The following is a 17,518-nucleotide window of genomic DNA, read 5'->3' as shown; positions in this document are numbered from 1 at the left end:
GTCATTAAGGGAGTCATGTGGTTAGGTCGGTGCGCGTATGGGATCTGTGGCACGCAACTCATTCTATATCGAGGGTTAGTGCAATAGATCTCAACAGGTAGCAGTGCTGGGCTATCCGTGCCCCCCTCAGTTACATAAGTTGATCAAGTTACAATAACATAGTGTTTAACAGAATATAGCGTGTTTATTAGGAAGCAACAATACGAATTTCTGGGAAAAATCACAAGCCTAAAAAATACGTACCAATAGCAAGAACAATAACCTTCTTATAAGGGAACGGCCAACACTGCAAGGTTGCGTAGGACCTTCAGATTTTGTACCTTGATATGTCTTATCAGTATAGGATGTGCCAAAAAAAGTTGCGAAAATAATATGCAAGGAATTAAAACGATGTTCCGAATAGCCTATGAATCTACATGTTAATCAAATAGTTGCGGAGCCTTTTAAGTGTAGTGTGTGGCAGAGATGAGGGAGAAACAAGGTTGTAACTCTACGTCTGTAAATGCAGAGTTGAATAGGGTCTATCATTACGAACAAATTATGAATTGATTTCATGGAATTAATCAAACTCATAGTACATTAAATTGGTAAGATGTATTTAATGGTTTCACAAATTAAACCTATAACAGTATATTTTACAATAAGTACACAATATAAAACCCAGTGACACAGGTTCGTCTTTCTTAGAACCTGTCACTATCTCTTCTTTATTTCTCTTATTCTATTCTTCCACCCCTTCTGGTCTACAGACACTACAGTCTCACTCAAATAAACAAAACAAAATTGTGAATTGTTGGTACTGTGATATATATATACACACACACACACACATATTTGTGCTTTGCAAGATCTTTTACTCGAGGACAAAATATTATGCTAGAAATCTAATTTTGTGAACATAATAATAATATAGGTAATTCAAATAATATTGTAATTGAACTAAACTACCATTTTTGTAGTTACGAGGTATCACGTCTTAGCCACCGATGAATTTTAAGAATTGTTCATCAAAACGATGAAAGAGTAGTGGAACGGAGAAAAATTCTCTCCGGCACCGGGATTTGAACCTGGGTTTTCAGCTCTATGTGCTGATGCTTTACCCACCAAGCCACACCGGATTCTTTCATCGTACGATGACGCATAATATCTGCATGGAAACTTCATATGTACTACGGTACATTAAAATAATATATATGATATGCGTGTGATTTAAGACGGCGCTTAATCCGTCGGATCCCGGCCAATTAGTCACTCATAATGAGTGCACCTCCGCACATATGTGGACATTGTCCTACGTTCATAGACATCTATGACGTAGTGCAGAGGGCGGCCACCAGAGGGAACCCAAGAGGTGGAACTTAAACTGAGACGATTCGATCCGACACTGGGATGGGAATCCGGTGTGGCTTAGTGGATAAAGCATCAGCACGTAGAGCTGAAAACCCGGGTTCAAATCCCGGTACTGGAGAGAATTTTTCTCCGTTCCACTACTCTTTCATCGTACGATGACGCAGAATATCGGCATGAAAACTTCATATGTACTTCGGTACATTAAAATAATATATATGTTCATCAAAAGGTTATTAATTACACCCGTTTCTATGCTGATAGGTCACAATATAATAATTAAAAATATGTAAGAAAAAAACTGTTCCAGAAATCATAGAGAGATGAAAACAAAAACTCCAACAAATACATTTTTGTAGGTATAAATAATCTAGGAAAGTATCCATAATAGATGGATGAAGGTGACTGATGCATACAAACCGTATGACGGATGACGTTATGTATAATGGATTATGGATGACGTCGTATGGAATGGAATTTACGGGAGGGGAACCTATAGCCCAGCACTGCGATCTATTGCACTAACCCTCAAGCTAGGCGCATTCCCAAACCTACATTGGTTGACTACACTAAGGTTCGCTGCGTACCCAGGTTTCGAGCAGGCAACTCCTCTCGTCTCTAGGCTAGCCCCCTCCATGCGTCGCCAGCCAGTGATCGGAGAATGCTATGGAATGATGACGGAATGAGGAAATGGTGACTGAATGATGTAGATGTCTAATATGGGGAAAAACAGGAGAACCCCGAGAAAAACCCTAACTGCGATTTTGTCCGCCACAAGTATCACTATGGATATGGATCTTTCAATGAAATATCCCAGACCTGATCAGGATTCGAACCCGGGCCGCCTGCATGACAGGCCGGAGGTATGACCACTCAGCCACTGCAGGGGTATGGATGACGTATACATTCCGGATGACTGATTGCGAAGATGAATGACACACTGTTAATTAGAAACGATTATGAATGGTGAATGGTAGGCAGGAAAACTTCTTGACTTGACTTCTCGAGGACTGGATCGAGCTGAACTTTCACTTAAACTTGCATTAGCCCGTTGTGCATGTAACATGACGATGGTCCAAGTTCCACAGTACTATGGGCAGTAGTGTGTGGCGGATGATGCACAGTATGTATGGCCGATAACGTATATATGACGTTGATTGCGGAAAGATTATTAATGACATAATAATTAACTATGATGGATGTTGGATTGTAGATTCACAAACGTCATACACGTTAAATACACACGTTCGTGAATTTCATGTGACACCAGCGCAAACTGACCTTTGTAAGTGTAAGCCATTCAGATCCTCCAGGATGATTCTTTACCCAGTTTGACAAATCGTAGAGGTCGTCGTGGACCCTCCACAGGCCCTCGGCACCGTCATCAACCTGCTTTCCTCGTAACCACAATGTCGGAGACTTGAAAGGGTCGTCTCGAAAAGTCGGATACTTAGGAATTGCGGAAGGATACATCTCTCTGGGTGCCATTACTGCAATTATGAAACACTGCAAAAGTGTATCCAAATAAAACCTGAAAATGTCTAAAATAATAATATTTGCAACAGATTTATTTGATATCTGAGGATGTACTGTAGAAGAGTGATTCTCTACAGGGGATTGATTATTGTAACTTTTAAATTTAATATAATATTATTTAATTTATTTGCAAGATTAACAAATTAAAATACATTACACATTTTTTTCCTTATATGAAGGAGGAACCCGAAGGCTTGCACTACAGCCTGAGGCTTATTGTGCTTACCACTTCTATTCTGTGAATGATTGTGTAGCCTACCGGCCGCGCTCTTGTATAAGTACAGCACGCCGCACCGTGAATTAACCCGGACTATGATATGGAACTATAGTATGGAACTATGGATGATGGTGATAATGATGATGATGATGATGATGATGATATGTAAATTAATGATGGCGAAATGAGTTCGAGGTCGAACGTCAATTATGCAATTCTGCCTCGGAAAAAACCCCACAAGGCAACTTGTCCCAACCAGGATTTGAACCCAGGCCCCGCTCGTTTCACTATCAGACCTTACATTACTGTTAGTTTAAATATTTTCTGTAGTTTAAGAAGTCTTGAATGTTTGTTTTCGTATGGTGTCATGGTAACATGTACATAAATTAAACAAATAAATGTCTATCTATCTATCTATCTATCTATCTATCTATCTATCTATCTATCTATCTATCTATCTATCTATCTATCTATCTATCTATCTATCTATCTATCTATCTATCTATCTATCTATCTATCTATCTGTCTGTCTATCTGTCTGTCTGTCTGTCTGTCTGTCTGTCTGTCTGTCTGTCTGTCTGTCTGTCTGTCTGTCTGTCTGTCTGTCTATCTATCTATCTATCTATCTATCTATCTATCTATCTATCTATCTATATCATTGGTATAGGTCTAATAATGTAGGTAATTCAGTATTTATAGAATATATAACAGGTGTTTTTGAATTAATATAGATGAGTCGTTGTTATTTCCGGCGTGGCTCCTCCTCTTTGTTTACGTTGTTGCACATTCTACATCTGCTTGCCGTCGAACAGGACAGTCTATTAACAGCTGATTACTAATGTGGCAGCAGTGGAAGTGCATAACGTCATCAGCGGCCAATAACAAGATGCGCACATTATATGAGGGGTTCACAACCAGAGTGGACCAAGTCCTTCTGGAACAATTTTGAGAAATTGAGTCTTAAAGTTCCTGGCTCACGCTTAGCAACCTTCACCTTCCATACGAAATGCTGCCCTCTCTGGAATAAAAAATGAGTTATGGACTTGGTTTGTTATGGCAAAAGTTTTCTTCATCCGAGATTGTATTAATCCACAAACTGACCACTGGTGGACTTGGTCCACTCTGGTTGTGAGCCCCTCATATGTAGCTGAGATGCAACGTGATTGGCTGCCGGAAATAATAGCGACGCGGTTATAGTGGGCAATACCCATAAACAGTTGATTGAGAACACATTCGATTTTTTTACTTTCCTGTAAAATATTCTCTTGCTATTATTGTAGAAGATGAAGTACGGAGCAGCATAGCTCTGAATTGGAATACAGATTCACTCGTACTCCATCCAAGAACGGAGTCTGAGGTTCAATATTAAATATGCTATTCAGAGGAATTGCAAACAGAGCTGAATTGTGCAGCATCAAAAACAAAATAATATAAAGTATTGAAATTAAAGACATTCCAGCTCTACTCAATTTGTGTAACTTTTAATTAAATATTGGCTCTTTGATTGAATGGAAGAGGATTTTAAAGTTGATAGTCCAGTTGCTAGCCTTGGATATACGGCTATCAAGCAGATGTAGTGTTACATGAAAACGGCAGTCGTGAATTCGACTCCCGCGTAGACTACAGCACACACACAAGTTTATGCTTTTCTCCTCTTTTTTTCCGCGTCTGTGGCTCAGCACTATATATATATATAGCAGTGTGAAATTTGGCTCATTTTAAAAACATTACATCGATGTAAATGGATTAAGGTTAGGCCATTAGGATATTATTAAATAATGTAGGTCTGGAGTAATGTAATGTAGCCTACCTTTGTGGAGTAACGGTTAGCGCGCCTGACTGTGAAACGAGCGGGCCTGAGTTCAAATCCTCGTTGGGTTTTTTCCGGTGTTTTCCCTCAACCAATTGAAGCAGAATTGCTGGATAACTTTCGGCGTTCGACCTCGGACACGTATCATCACCATTATCATCATCATCATCATCATCATCATCATCCATACCATAGCCCGGGTTAAGTTCATGGTGCGGCGTGCTGTACTTACACAATAGCGTGGTCGTTCAGCTACCCAATCATTCTCAAAATAGGAGTGGAAAGCACAATAAGCCTCAGGCTGCAGTGCAAGCCTTCGGGTCCCTACTCTGTACAAGAGATAAAAAACAGTAGGCTAATACAGAGTGAAAAGTAAATAAACCGACAAACTCCGGGAGGTTGTATAGGACACCAAAACAAACATTTTCTCTAATGTCATATTGTGCTGTGAGGCACTATTTCGCGAGGACACCAGATCTTAATGTAACACAAACCATTGCCATGCTTTATTGCTTGAGTCTCTTACAAAAAATTTACACATCAAAATCATTGCAAAAGATATTAAAAAATACCTCCATTGATCTGTACACAAAGGTTACATAGGCGGGACATGGACTGTCTAACGTGATGAAAGACTTCAGGATTATCGTTTATTTCCCCTGCTGCAGTAAATATTCAAGCCACCAGCCCGGTTTAATAAAGCACTGCACGGTGTCAAGACGTACAACAAAATGTGAATTTGCAGAGTCGCCATGGACTGAAGAACGCATACGCCTTCTGCCGGTTTAATAAAGCCTCTGAGGAAAATATGACATTAGAGAAAACCGTTTGTTATGGTGTCCCATACAATCTACTGGAGTTTCTTTTCACTCTGTATAAAAATAAAAGAACATAATATAATAATATATACACTAATATTAACAACGTTTTCGAAACAGGCAATTCAGTACTCACTTGGACAACGATAGAGTAAGACTGAGAAGAGGGAGAGAGAAAGAGAGAGAGCGCAGAGTGAATGACATTTTGCAACGTTGCTTAGTTGGTGTTGCTGTTTTGAGGTATAGGCCTACACCAAAATAAACATGTAGACGGGTCTATAAAAGAAATGTTGCAGCATTATGCCTAGTACAATTTCCCCAACACCTGAGTGCGTGAGTTCTAGTGTCGTGTACTGATCTTCCATCTATGCGGTCCGGGTTTGATCCTCGGTCAATTCGTAATGGAATTCTTGGAGGACAAAGCAAGCCATCTGCAACGTCTGGTTTGCCCACCACAAATTTCATCACGACCTAATCGCGATCGAACCCGGACCGCCCGGATGAAAGATCAGCGCGCTAGTTCTTAAACCATAGACGGGGATATGTGTAAAGAAGAGTGTGACGAACAATATGTGAGCAAAACATATCCATTTCACCTTCTTCTAGAAAATGAAACCAGTCCATTGGAATTTTATAGCTAGATAAGTACTAATCTCCTAGTAATTATTCGTACATCATTACTGTTCTCCGATGAACTCCTTTCACTCACGACGGTGACAGTCACGAAAACCATTTGCCTCTATAGAGACAAATTTGCAACATCTGTTCTCTTCAAATGTATGTTGCGGTCGAACAGGGTGATTTATGTCTGCAATTATTTCCGCAAAACGAACTTCCAATTTTAATTAAAGATATTCCCTTGACTAGAAGGAGCCGTATGCTTTACAGCGCGACGAACTCCCTCAAATTATAGCCTGAACGATGGATCGGCAGCGATGGTATCGTTCATTGTCCATCAAGATCTCCAGACCACACCCTCTTAGATTTTTGTTTGTAGGAATTGATGAATAGCGAAGTTTATAAAGGAAGTACAAGGACACCATTTTATTTTTACTAACATTTCTAATATTAACCTGGCTATACCTTTGGATTAACGGTTGAGAACCGGAAACACCGTTTGCTACGACTGGAGTTCGATGATACTAGCGTAAAATACAAACAAATCACTTTACTAGGTATAGGAGGGAAGAAAAGTAGTTCATCCATTTACGTGAAGTAGGAAATATCGCGATTTTCAGTTTCATAATTTTCATTAGATTTTTGTTTAATCAAACTACAGTGCTGTATTAACAATAAGTGTTTTAATCACGAACTGAGCTATCCATTCGGACGTATTCATTATGCAGTGTATATTATACTGTCTACAGCACATTAACGTACAATATAGAGAATGAAGTTAAATTGAAAAAAATAATCATAATATGGACATTTAAACACATTTTTGAAAATGGTGGCCGTTCATTTCGATACAGGCTTCAGTTCTTTTGTGTATATTATCGCACTATAGACTATTGTACCTAATTCCAGTTACAAGTTTCGTCCTTCGTACTAGTAACTCGTGTTGAAATAATTCTGTACCTAATCTATAAAAGAGTACCTTTACTGTAAATTCAATCTTCACTTCTGGCCGATTCGAAAAAATAAAATTACTCAGATATGCTATCTGCTGTCCGTCCAAGTGGTTTTGTCGCAGGATCGTAGAAAAGGGGAAATCACGTGACAGTTAATTAACGAGGCCCTTTTATTTAAGTTATTTTAAACAGTTATGTAATAGTACGTAGACGTCCAATCCCTAACAGAAATTAAAGTTTTCAGAAAAGAGCTAAGACAGCCCAGTCACTAGTCTTTACAGAGAGGCGAGCAGAAGCGGGTGGGGGAAATCGGGATGCGACGTAAACAAACGGACGACAGTACCTGTGCGAAAATGATTCAATATTGTAAGCTCTTTCGTCACTGGAAAACGCGAACATATTTGTGGAACGTACTATACTCACTAACTCAGTACTGTTTACTATGAGCGTAAGGCGACTTTGACTGCATACGCGGGCATTGGTTCTGTGTGGTGAACGGTTGTAAGTTTACTAGTAGAGGGGGTGGGAGTGAAGTACAGTCAGAAACTCAAGTACAATAAAAATTGAAGTAAAAATAGAATGATGCCCTTGTATAAGATACATTTTTGATCGCTCGCATTATTGATAACGCTTCCCTCATGAAAGAAAGTAAAGACGAACTCAGGAAACAAATACATATACTATTAACACTAAAGCAGAGGCTACTGATGTTGAATGTGGGAATTTAGAACGATTATTATGAAGAGTAAATCATTTCTTTTTTAAAGTTAATAAATTAACGAATAATAAATTCATAATAATTCATTCACCATTTCTTAGTAATACTGTACTTTCAACTATGAACTGTCATTTATTCGAGTTTTGTGAGTCAATAAATGCAAACAGTAATGTATTTATTGCTATTTATACTGTATATCTCATTATAGCTTTTGAGTACCATATTGTAAAGGTGTATCTCTGAATCCAATAGCAATTGGATACATGTTTATATGCATGTTTATCGATATTAAAACATGCCAAAATATTTACTATTCCTTCCCAAACACCCAGCATATATAGGCTACTGCATATAAACATACATACTCTTTTGATATTTAACTACAGTTCTGAATACATACGACATCATGAAAGTGATAAGAAAACAAAGTTTTCAAAGAATCCATTATTGCAAAATATATCGTGTTATTGGTTTAAAAATATTGTTTCCGACGACCGTGAACAGTCAGGTACAATAAAAGTAAATGTATAATATTTATCTCTCTTTCAAAATAAGATATTTCCCATTTGTGAAAACTTTTCTCCGCCCTTTTCTTGGAAAGGCATGTTAGAGTATATTTTGTTCCGCGCAATAGGTCAGCTCATATAGAGTGGAGTACTGCAATGCATTAGGAAGGTAGAAACTTTAAACGTTAAAAGCAGAGATGACTCATACTATTGTCTGAGAGGAAGAATTTAATCTCCATTATATATTATTACATTGTGTTATTAGTGCTCACTTGCTTATTCACGTTTCATCAGCTATAACAAATGATTTTCATATATTTGTAATAGTTAATAACGAATAATAATCACACATTTTAAGGTGAATAAAATATTTAAAATGAAAAGAGATAAGATTGAAGTCAAAATAGAGAAAAGAAAATAAACAAAGCAACACAAAATAATAAAATTAAGTTAGATGAACGGATGAATTTTCATACTGTATTGTATTTGGAAGTCCCGCACCGTGGCGTCGTGGCGTAAGGCATCTCGCTTAGGATTCGCGTTGCGGAATGTGCGCTGCCTCAAGTTCTCATGAGGGAAGAAATTTTCTCATGAAATTTCGACCAGTGTAAGGGACCGGCGTCACCCAGCATCGTGATGCACTTGGAGAGTACGATAGATAGCGAAACCCACTTACGAAAGTCGGCTATAACGGCTGGGAGGATCATCGTGCTAACCACACGATACCTTCATTCTGGTCGGGTGATCGTCTACTTCTGCTTCGGCATGTGGACGTGAGGTCAGTAGACGGCTGGTCGGTTTGGGCCCTTAAAAGGACTGGTAGCGCCACGGATTATTATTGTTATATTATTATTATTATTATTATTATTATTATTATTATTATTATTATTATCGAAGCATTAAATCGTATTTTTGTACAGATTATTTAAAATTTTAGTCGGAGAAAAAGTAGCCCTATTAGTCACCTCTGTTCAGCTGGTCAGTAGTAGTTTGTTGGCATTCTTTTATATTTGAATATTAAAGGCAAAGGTTCTTATGAGAACAGGTCAGATACCAGAGGGAATGTGTTGCCACTAGTGATCAATTTAATGCTCAACCATCATATTCATATGCATAATTACGTTAAACCAAAAACCATAGGCTATTACGTGCTATGCATATTGTAATTAAGATTTAAACTGACAAATCATTACGCGCTTTATCTTTGGTGGGAAATATGAAAAATACTAGTACTTACTTACTTACAAATGGCTTTTAAGAACCCGCAGGTTCATTGCCGCCCTCACATAAGGCCGCCATCGGTTCTTATCCTGTGCACGATTAATCCAGTCTGTATCATCATATTCCACCTCTCTCAAATCCATTTTTATATTACCTTCCCATCTACGTCTTGGGCTCCCCAAAGGTCTTTTTCCCTCCGGTCTCCTAACTAACACTCTATATGCATTTCTGGATTCGGCCACACGTGCTACACGCCCTGCCCATCTCAAACGTCTGGATTTAATGTTCCTAATTATGTCAGGTGAAGAATACAATGCGTGCAGTTCTGCGTTCTGTAACTTTCTCCATTTTCGTGTAACTTCATCCCTCTTAGCCCGAGATATTTTCCTAAGAACCTTATTCTCAAACACCCTTTATCTCTCTCTCTTTCCTCTCTCAAAGTGAGAGTCCAAGTTTCACAACCATACAGAACAACCGGTAATAATAACTGTTTTATAAATTCTAACTTTCAGATTTTTTGACAGCAGACTAGATGACAAAAGCTTTTCAACCAAATAATAACAGGCATTTCCCATTCATATGCGTAATCATATTACGTGGTATCCATATTAGAGTTAAATTGTTGAATCATTGCGCGCTTTATCTTTGGTGAAAAATATGAAAAAATACTACTAGGCCCTAAACTACTACTACTACTCCTAATAATAATAATAATAATAATAATAATAATAATAATAATAATAATAATAATAACTTAATAATATTCTTGGTATAATGGATAACTGTATACCGGTCGGTCAGGCTGCGTAACATGAGATGCAATTGCAATTTTGGCACCAGTGGCAATAACAATCGCTTACAATTTCAATAGTCTCTCGATCATATTCATTGAGTTGGAGGTCTTCTAATGTAGCCTTATTTGTCTATTCGCAACACTGAGTATGAGGACTGACGTCAGCGGCAGTGCACTGGCCCATGACAGCATGTCGCTCTTTGTTGCAGAGATTGAGGCATGTCTGGTCGTGATATCGATGCAAATGATCGAACGGCATACCGTAAGATAGCGCACGGGAGACATGGGCGACATCGACAGGCCATTAAGTTTTAATTACAATCTCTCCGTGCTGCGCCACATATTGCAACGTCACTCAAACTCTTGTCTAACGAGGAGACGCAGTGGACTAACATGCACCACACTGCACTTTACAATGGCTTCTACTCTACTTGATAAAGCAGAGTTGGCCACATCTGACAACAATATTATTTCAGTCCTATAGTCGTCTCATTCAAGTTTCTCCCAACAGGCATCACAGAAAGTGGTTTCTTTGTATCTGCTTGTTGATTGTTTTCGGCATTCTTTGAATTATTCGCTCTAATAGATCATTGTCCATGGGATTCAAGTTCTTCCACCACACTGGCTTATGAATTAATATTCTATCGCAGAATTACCAAATTAATATTTTATAATTAACAATTCTACAAACCGTGAAATCTCATGTTAAATCATAATAATATGCCGAAAACGATGATGTGATACAGGTAAAGTAGTTTGATAATAACCTATATTCCATTTATTTTTATATAGAAAACGTTTTGGGACAGTGCTTATCAAGATTTCGGTATACGTGCAAAAAGATTACTTAAAAAATAAAACTATAAAAGCAAGGTGACTGAAAATTTGAACCTGAATAGGGCAAGAAAGAGGAAAACTAGTCATGTAAACATAAGATTCTCAAGACAACTGAATATATTTCCAAAGATTGTCACCATTATTAAGAATCAATTGTTGTTGTTGAGTCGTATGTCCGAAGACAGATCTGAACCTCACAAGTAATACCAACAAGACACCAATCATGAGGCAACTAAGCCAGGAGATAATGGGTTAGGATGGCCAGTTCCTTTCCCTTCCATTGCATACTCGCCAACTAGCTACATATTACATTAATCAAACTTCAGATGTATACAAACAATTGTTCTTCCTCTGACACATATCGTCAAGTGGGGTGTACTGCCTGATAATAGATGTACATATCAGCCAGAACCTCAATCAGAGCTAAAGAATCAATTAAACTAGTGGTCGTCAGCACTCGCTGAAATGGGTAAAGTGCAAGGAGTGTAAATAAATATGTTCCTTCGTGCAGAAGGGATAGGGAGACAGCATACCCACCAGCAGCCACGGATGCACGCTAGTGCAATACCTTATCCGCGGGTAAGGGACGCTAGCCTGAGGGTGCACTGTGCTGATGACCGCTGAATTAAACGTTTAAAATCTTGAAAATGGATCAGATTAAGTAACAATTGAGGATCTAACATTCTTAGTGTGCTAAGTGCCAAAAACAACTTTCTGAGATATTGATTAAAACACCTTACGAAATGTATGTTAAGATACCTATAACACAGTCTTCTGGCGCACGAATGAATTATTTACAGTTGAGCTACGACAAAGACAATTTAGTATGATATTCTGATATGGATGTTCCTCCCTTATACTGAATAAAATGAAGTTTGAAAAGTCGGTCTGGGTAGCGTAGTCAGTATAGAGCTAACCTTCTGTGCTCGAAGTTGCGGGTTCGATCCCGGCCCATGTCGATGACATTTAAGTGTGCTTAAATGCGACAGGCTCATGTCAATAGATTTACTGGCATGTAAAAGAACTCCTGCGGGACAAAATTCCGGCACACAGGCGACGCTGATATAACCTCGGTAGTTGCGAGCGACGTTAAATAAACCATAATTTTTTAAGTTTAAAGAACTGTCGCTTGCCACATTTAGGATGTTAGATCTTCAATTGTTTCAACATATACAACATATGGATCCTTCATACATAATATTTTAAGATATGGAACAGTTTAGGCCTATATAATAGTAGCAGTGTTTGTTTATTTTATGACGTTTCATCAACTGCTTTGGTTATCTAGCCTCCGAATGAAATGGTGATAATGTCAGCGAAATGAGTCGCATCCAGCCCCGAAAGTTACCCAACATTTGCCCTTAAATGGGGTGGGGGAAAACCCCGGTAAGAAAAACTCAACCAGGTAACTTGTCCCAATCTGGAGTAGTAGCAGTTTCAATCATATTTATTGACAAATTAGTTTTATTGTTTGCACTCATTGTGTTGTAAATCTCTTGTTTGGTTACAAGTACAAACGGTGAAATGTCACATTTTATGTGTCATAGGAAGAGTGACGTCACGCAATAATAAGCTAACAGTGCATCCGCTAAAGTTGGTTTCTAACCTCACCTGTCGTAAAAAGAATCAGTTAAACAATTACTTTAGCACAGCTGAAAACAAAGTCCGATAGCGAAAGTTCACAGAGGCCCCAAGTTTCATATAGTCTAGAACCGAACATATAAGATGGGTCAAATGTCGCTTTCCCCAATATTTGTTCTTAGGTTTCATACTTGTACACATATACAGGTGTCATAACTTGAATAAACGAATAGCTGGTACAATAAGTGGTGGATTGGTAACCATGTTCATGCGTCAACTGTTTTTCCGATGTCATGTCTTGAAAACAGCCCTCGTTTTGCCGATATGCATTTTTATTTCTTTAAAACAACTTTTAGGTGAAGAAGACGGAGAAGAACAATTTTCTTCATCTTATGGAGAACTTTATATGTATATTTTATCCAAGAAAGTAAGAAAGTACATAAACAAAAAAAAATGCAAAATTTTGTGAATAGCATATTTAATTCTCCAAATTCTTTTAATCCTATAAAGGAAACAAGGGAAAGCAAACTGATTTTTTTTAAATCCCACATACCCTGGACTTATGATGTTACTCCAATTCTCTGTAACTTACTGCCGCTGTGAAATGTACACCGAGCATTAAACGTGTGGGATTTTTTCCGAACCGCTTAAAAGGTCCATGTATGAAAAAGTGAATTTGAGAAAAAATGTGACTTGTGAGCTTTCTGCTATTCAATTATGGTAATCCTAATCTGAGGATGAGACTTGGCTCTATCAGTACTAAGGTAGGATGGCCCACCAGTCATCATAAGATTCACGGATTCCACGCAGACAACCTATCTGACTTGGAGTGTGGAAGGATCCGTCCCGGTTTCGGCACTCGAAAAGTCAAGCCAGCCTGACTTTGGGCTAGCACAGATTACAGGGTGGAAGTGAAATAATCCTGCATATTGAAAGGGGCGATACGGTACACTTAAATGAATAGAAAATCTGTATTACGTTTTATGATTAAATACGCGATTAATTAGAAAATTAAGTTGGAAGTTTCAGCAATATCATTTGGCAACATCGCCGCTAAGACATTGCTCTTTCTTCTCGTAATGCAAATGTAAGAGTTCACCGAACTCGAGTCTGTCTGCCAAGGTCAACTATTTCCCAGCTCCCTCTCTGGCTACAACATTGCAATCTGGTGGTATCGTTCAGTGGCTTCAAAGTAGTGGTTTTTTAATTAAATTTACACGAAATCCGTCACGCTATTCAAATATGCCAGAGGAATAAATTATTCTTTATTAGATTTTCTATCGATATGGACAAAAAGCACGATCCTACTCGAAACAATTACCGAATAGAAGAGTGTTAAACATTTCGGGGATTTTTTTTTTGAGAAAACTGTGAACTTTTCACCAATATGGTATTAAACTATTTTGTTATATACAATACGAGCTATACGGTCTGAAAACTTGCAGGGTTGTTTAACTTCCACTCTGTATGCACTACACTAAAACAGTGGGAAAAAAAAGACGTAGATATTTATTTGATTTAGCTCATTAAATTACAGCAGGACGTTTTTGTTCAGGATAGCTGTAATTTATCTAATCACTTGGTCAATTATGGTCTTACTAGCTGCAGAGACTTGAATAGAACAGAATATGCCAGGGCAGAGTTTGATTTCTGACCACCGGACACGGTCCCAGCACATCCCTTCCAGTGCAGTATTTTTTTTATCGATTTGACGCCACACCCGTCAGCACGTCATTCAATCAGATCTGCTCTTCATGCTTCAATAACTCGACATTAACTTCACATGTGCTCTATTTTTTCAATAATTTAATTTTCACAACATGTCATTTATTTTACTGTAGACTATATGTTGTTTCATTCAATTGAACTTTATGCCATGCAACTGTTATTTTTCTGATGGGCGGAAATAGACTTCGTAAATGCAAAATATAAGAGAATATTACAACAAACGTACTATTATTTGAAATATTCTAGTAATAACCTTTCAGAATCACATACGTTTGATTGAAGGTGCAAACAGGTGTTCTTGCTTTCATAATATGATGTACTTGTTAATTTAACGTTGCCATATTATCCACAAAGATAACAGTTTTATAGACATTAGAATACTGGCCTGGTTGGCGAGTTGGTATAGCGCTGGCCTTCTATGCCCAAGGTTGCGGGTTCGATCCCGGGCCAGGTCGATGGCATTTAAGTGTGCTTAAATGCGACAGGCTCATGTCAGTAGATTTACTGGCATGTAAAAGAACTCCTGCAGGACAAAATTCCGGCACATCCAGCGACGCTGATATAACCCCTGCAGTTGCGAGCGTCGTTAAATGAAACATAACATTTAACAATACTCCACCGTGGGTGATACGATATTTTATGAAAGCTTAAGCCAGGCCTGGGCGCTAATAACTCAATTGGGTCACTGCAGACCAACCCTTAACTCCCCATTCCACTATCCCCGGCTGAGACAGTAATGTTTTGGTGCGGTATGAGCAGACAGGAAGGTCAGTGACGGATTGTATCAAGAGTGCATAATAGTTTTTACGAATTTTCGGCTCTAGCTAGTCGCTTCAAATCCACCACTGATGCACAGAGCCTTGGGATGCAATTTACAGGAGGCGGGTACTATGGCCCAGCACTGCGACTTATTACTATCTATTGCGCTAACTATCAAGCCAGGCGCATTCCCAAACCCACATCGGTTGACTACACTAAGATTCGCTGCGTACTGAGGTTTCGAGCAGGCAACCCCCCTCCCCTCGTCCCTAGCCAGTCCCCTCCGTGCGTCGCTAGCCGGCGATCGGGGAATGCTATGGAATGATGACGAAATGGAGAAATTGTGACGGAATGATGTAGATGCCTAATATGGGGAAACAGGAGAATCCTGAGAAAACCCCCACCTGCGAACTTGTCCGCCACAAGTGTCACTATAGATTTTTCAATGAAAAGTCCCAGATCTGACCGAGACTCGAACCCGGACTGCTTGCGTGACAGGCTGGAGGTTTGACCACTCAGCCACCACAACGTATTGCACAGAGTCTTACTTTGTGTTTGTTTATAAGGCAGCGTAAGCGAAAAGAACATTGGGGGGGGGGGGTTCTTCGTCCCTTTCACTTCCCCTCTCATGCCCAGGACTGGCTTAAGCAACAAAAGAAATGCAGTATGATCGGAAATAAAGTGTACCAAGAGTTGATAACACTCTGCACTGTAGTTATCGCCGGGATTGTGATGTGAAATAGCTAAAGTGTGACATTGGCTTTGGGGAGAACGTGGATGTTGTACGATGATATGCAATGGTTCTAAATATTCATGATAATTATTTTGTTGTAGAGCATATTTTTCGGCCATACGGGACTCATTTTCGCGTTATTTGCTATTGTTTTATCTTTTCATTTATTCCTTTGCATTGACATAAAAGTATGTATGTTCTCCTCTATAAATTTTCGTTCTGCCAAGGAATTTTACATTGTTACGTTTGGTCGGTTCAAATTTTTGCACATTTCAAGACAAAACTAAACTTCTTTAAATCATTTATTATTATTACACACTGCTCTCTTAAATTCACTGACCATAATGGGAATTCAATCAATGGCTTTCCCAAAACACGCTATGAAATGTTTCATACAAAACAACTTTTATCTCAAGACGGAAGCAGAAACGAGCAAAAATTGTATTAAAATTTTTCGTTTGAAATATCTCAAAGAATAACGCCCTGAAATTAATGATATTAGTTGCGGTTCATCCTATACAATAGAACTTGCGAATAGCCACAGAAAATCCTATCAAAAAGTCATCAGCAAATAGGAAACCTAGCAGCTAGAATTTAAATAATTTTAAGTCGATAAAATAACACAAAACTACAATAAAATATTTTCTTATACTATGAAATTACCCAAAATTAAAAGTTTTATAGCTAAAACAGACTAAAATGTAAGATTAAAAGGTCCAAGCTTCTGTCAAAATCATGATGTGCGCATTATTTTAAAGTGGACGACAAAAGAAAGATGATTTCAATACGTGGACAAAAACACAGGACGAAATCCGGTGGATTGCTAAAGTTTTTGGACTAAAATCTATAGGTATATTTTTTATAGTAGATCGACGTGAAGTGGACGAAATCTTACTGGCTAATCTGCCGGAAAATATAAAATATCACATAAATTCGCATCACCAATCCATCATTTCTCTTCTTACATAAATACATACTTACTTGTCGACCTGGTCGGCGAGTTGGTATAGCGCTGGTCTTCTATGCCCAAGGTTGCGGGTTTGATCCCGGGCCAGGTAGATGGTATTTAAGTGTGCTTAAATGTGACAGGCTCATGTCAGTAGATTTACTGACATGTAAAAGAACTCCTGCAGGACAAAATTCCGGCACATCCGGCGACGCTGATATAACCTCTGCAGTTGCGAGCGTCGTTAAATAAAACATAACATTAAACATACTTACTTATAGCTTTTAGAGAACCCGGAGGTTCATTGACTCCCTCACAAAAAACCTGCCATCGGTCCCTATCCTGAGCAAGATTAATCCAGTCTCTAAAATCATATCCCACCTTCCTCAATTACATA

General features: G+C 38.5%; 1 protein-coding gene across 1 annotated transcript in view; it reads right to left on the bottom strand.

Moving 5' to 3' along the window:
* LOC138697343 (cytochrome b5-related protein-like) overlaps positions 1–17,518 on the bottom strand; it is a 75,142-nt gene that overhangs the window by 56,360 nt on the left and 1,264 nt on the right. Inside the window, exon 2 of the mRNA XM_069822774.1 lies at positions 2,629–2,837. Within this exon, the coding sequence (XP_069678875.1) occupies positions 2,629–2,835 (207 nt within the window). The 5' untranslated portion in view covers positions 2,836–2,837. The remainder of the gene's footprint in view (positions 1–2,628; positions 2,838–17,518) is intronic.

Source organism: Periplaneta americana, chromosome 1, assembly GCF_040183065.1.
Source record: "Periplaneta americana isolate PAMFEO1 chromosome 1, P.americana_PAMFEO1_priV1, whole genome shotgun sequence".
NCBI lineage: Eukaryota > Metazoa > Arthropoda > Insecta > Blattodea > Blattidae > Periplaneta > Periplaneta americana.
This window is presented reverse-complemented; position numbering and strand designations above follow the sequence as displayed.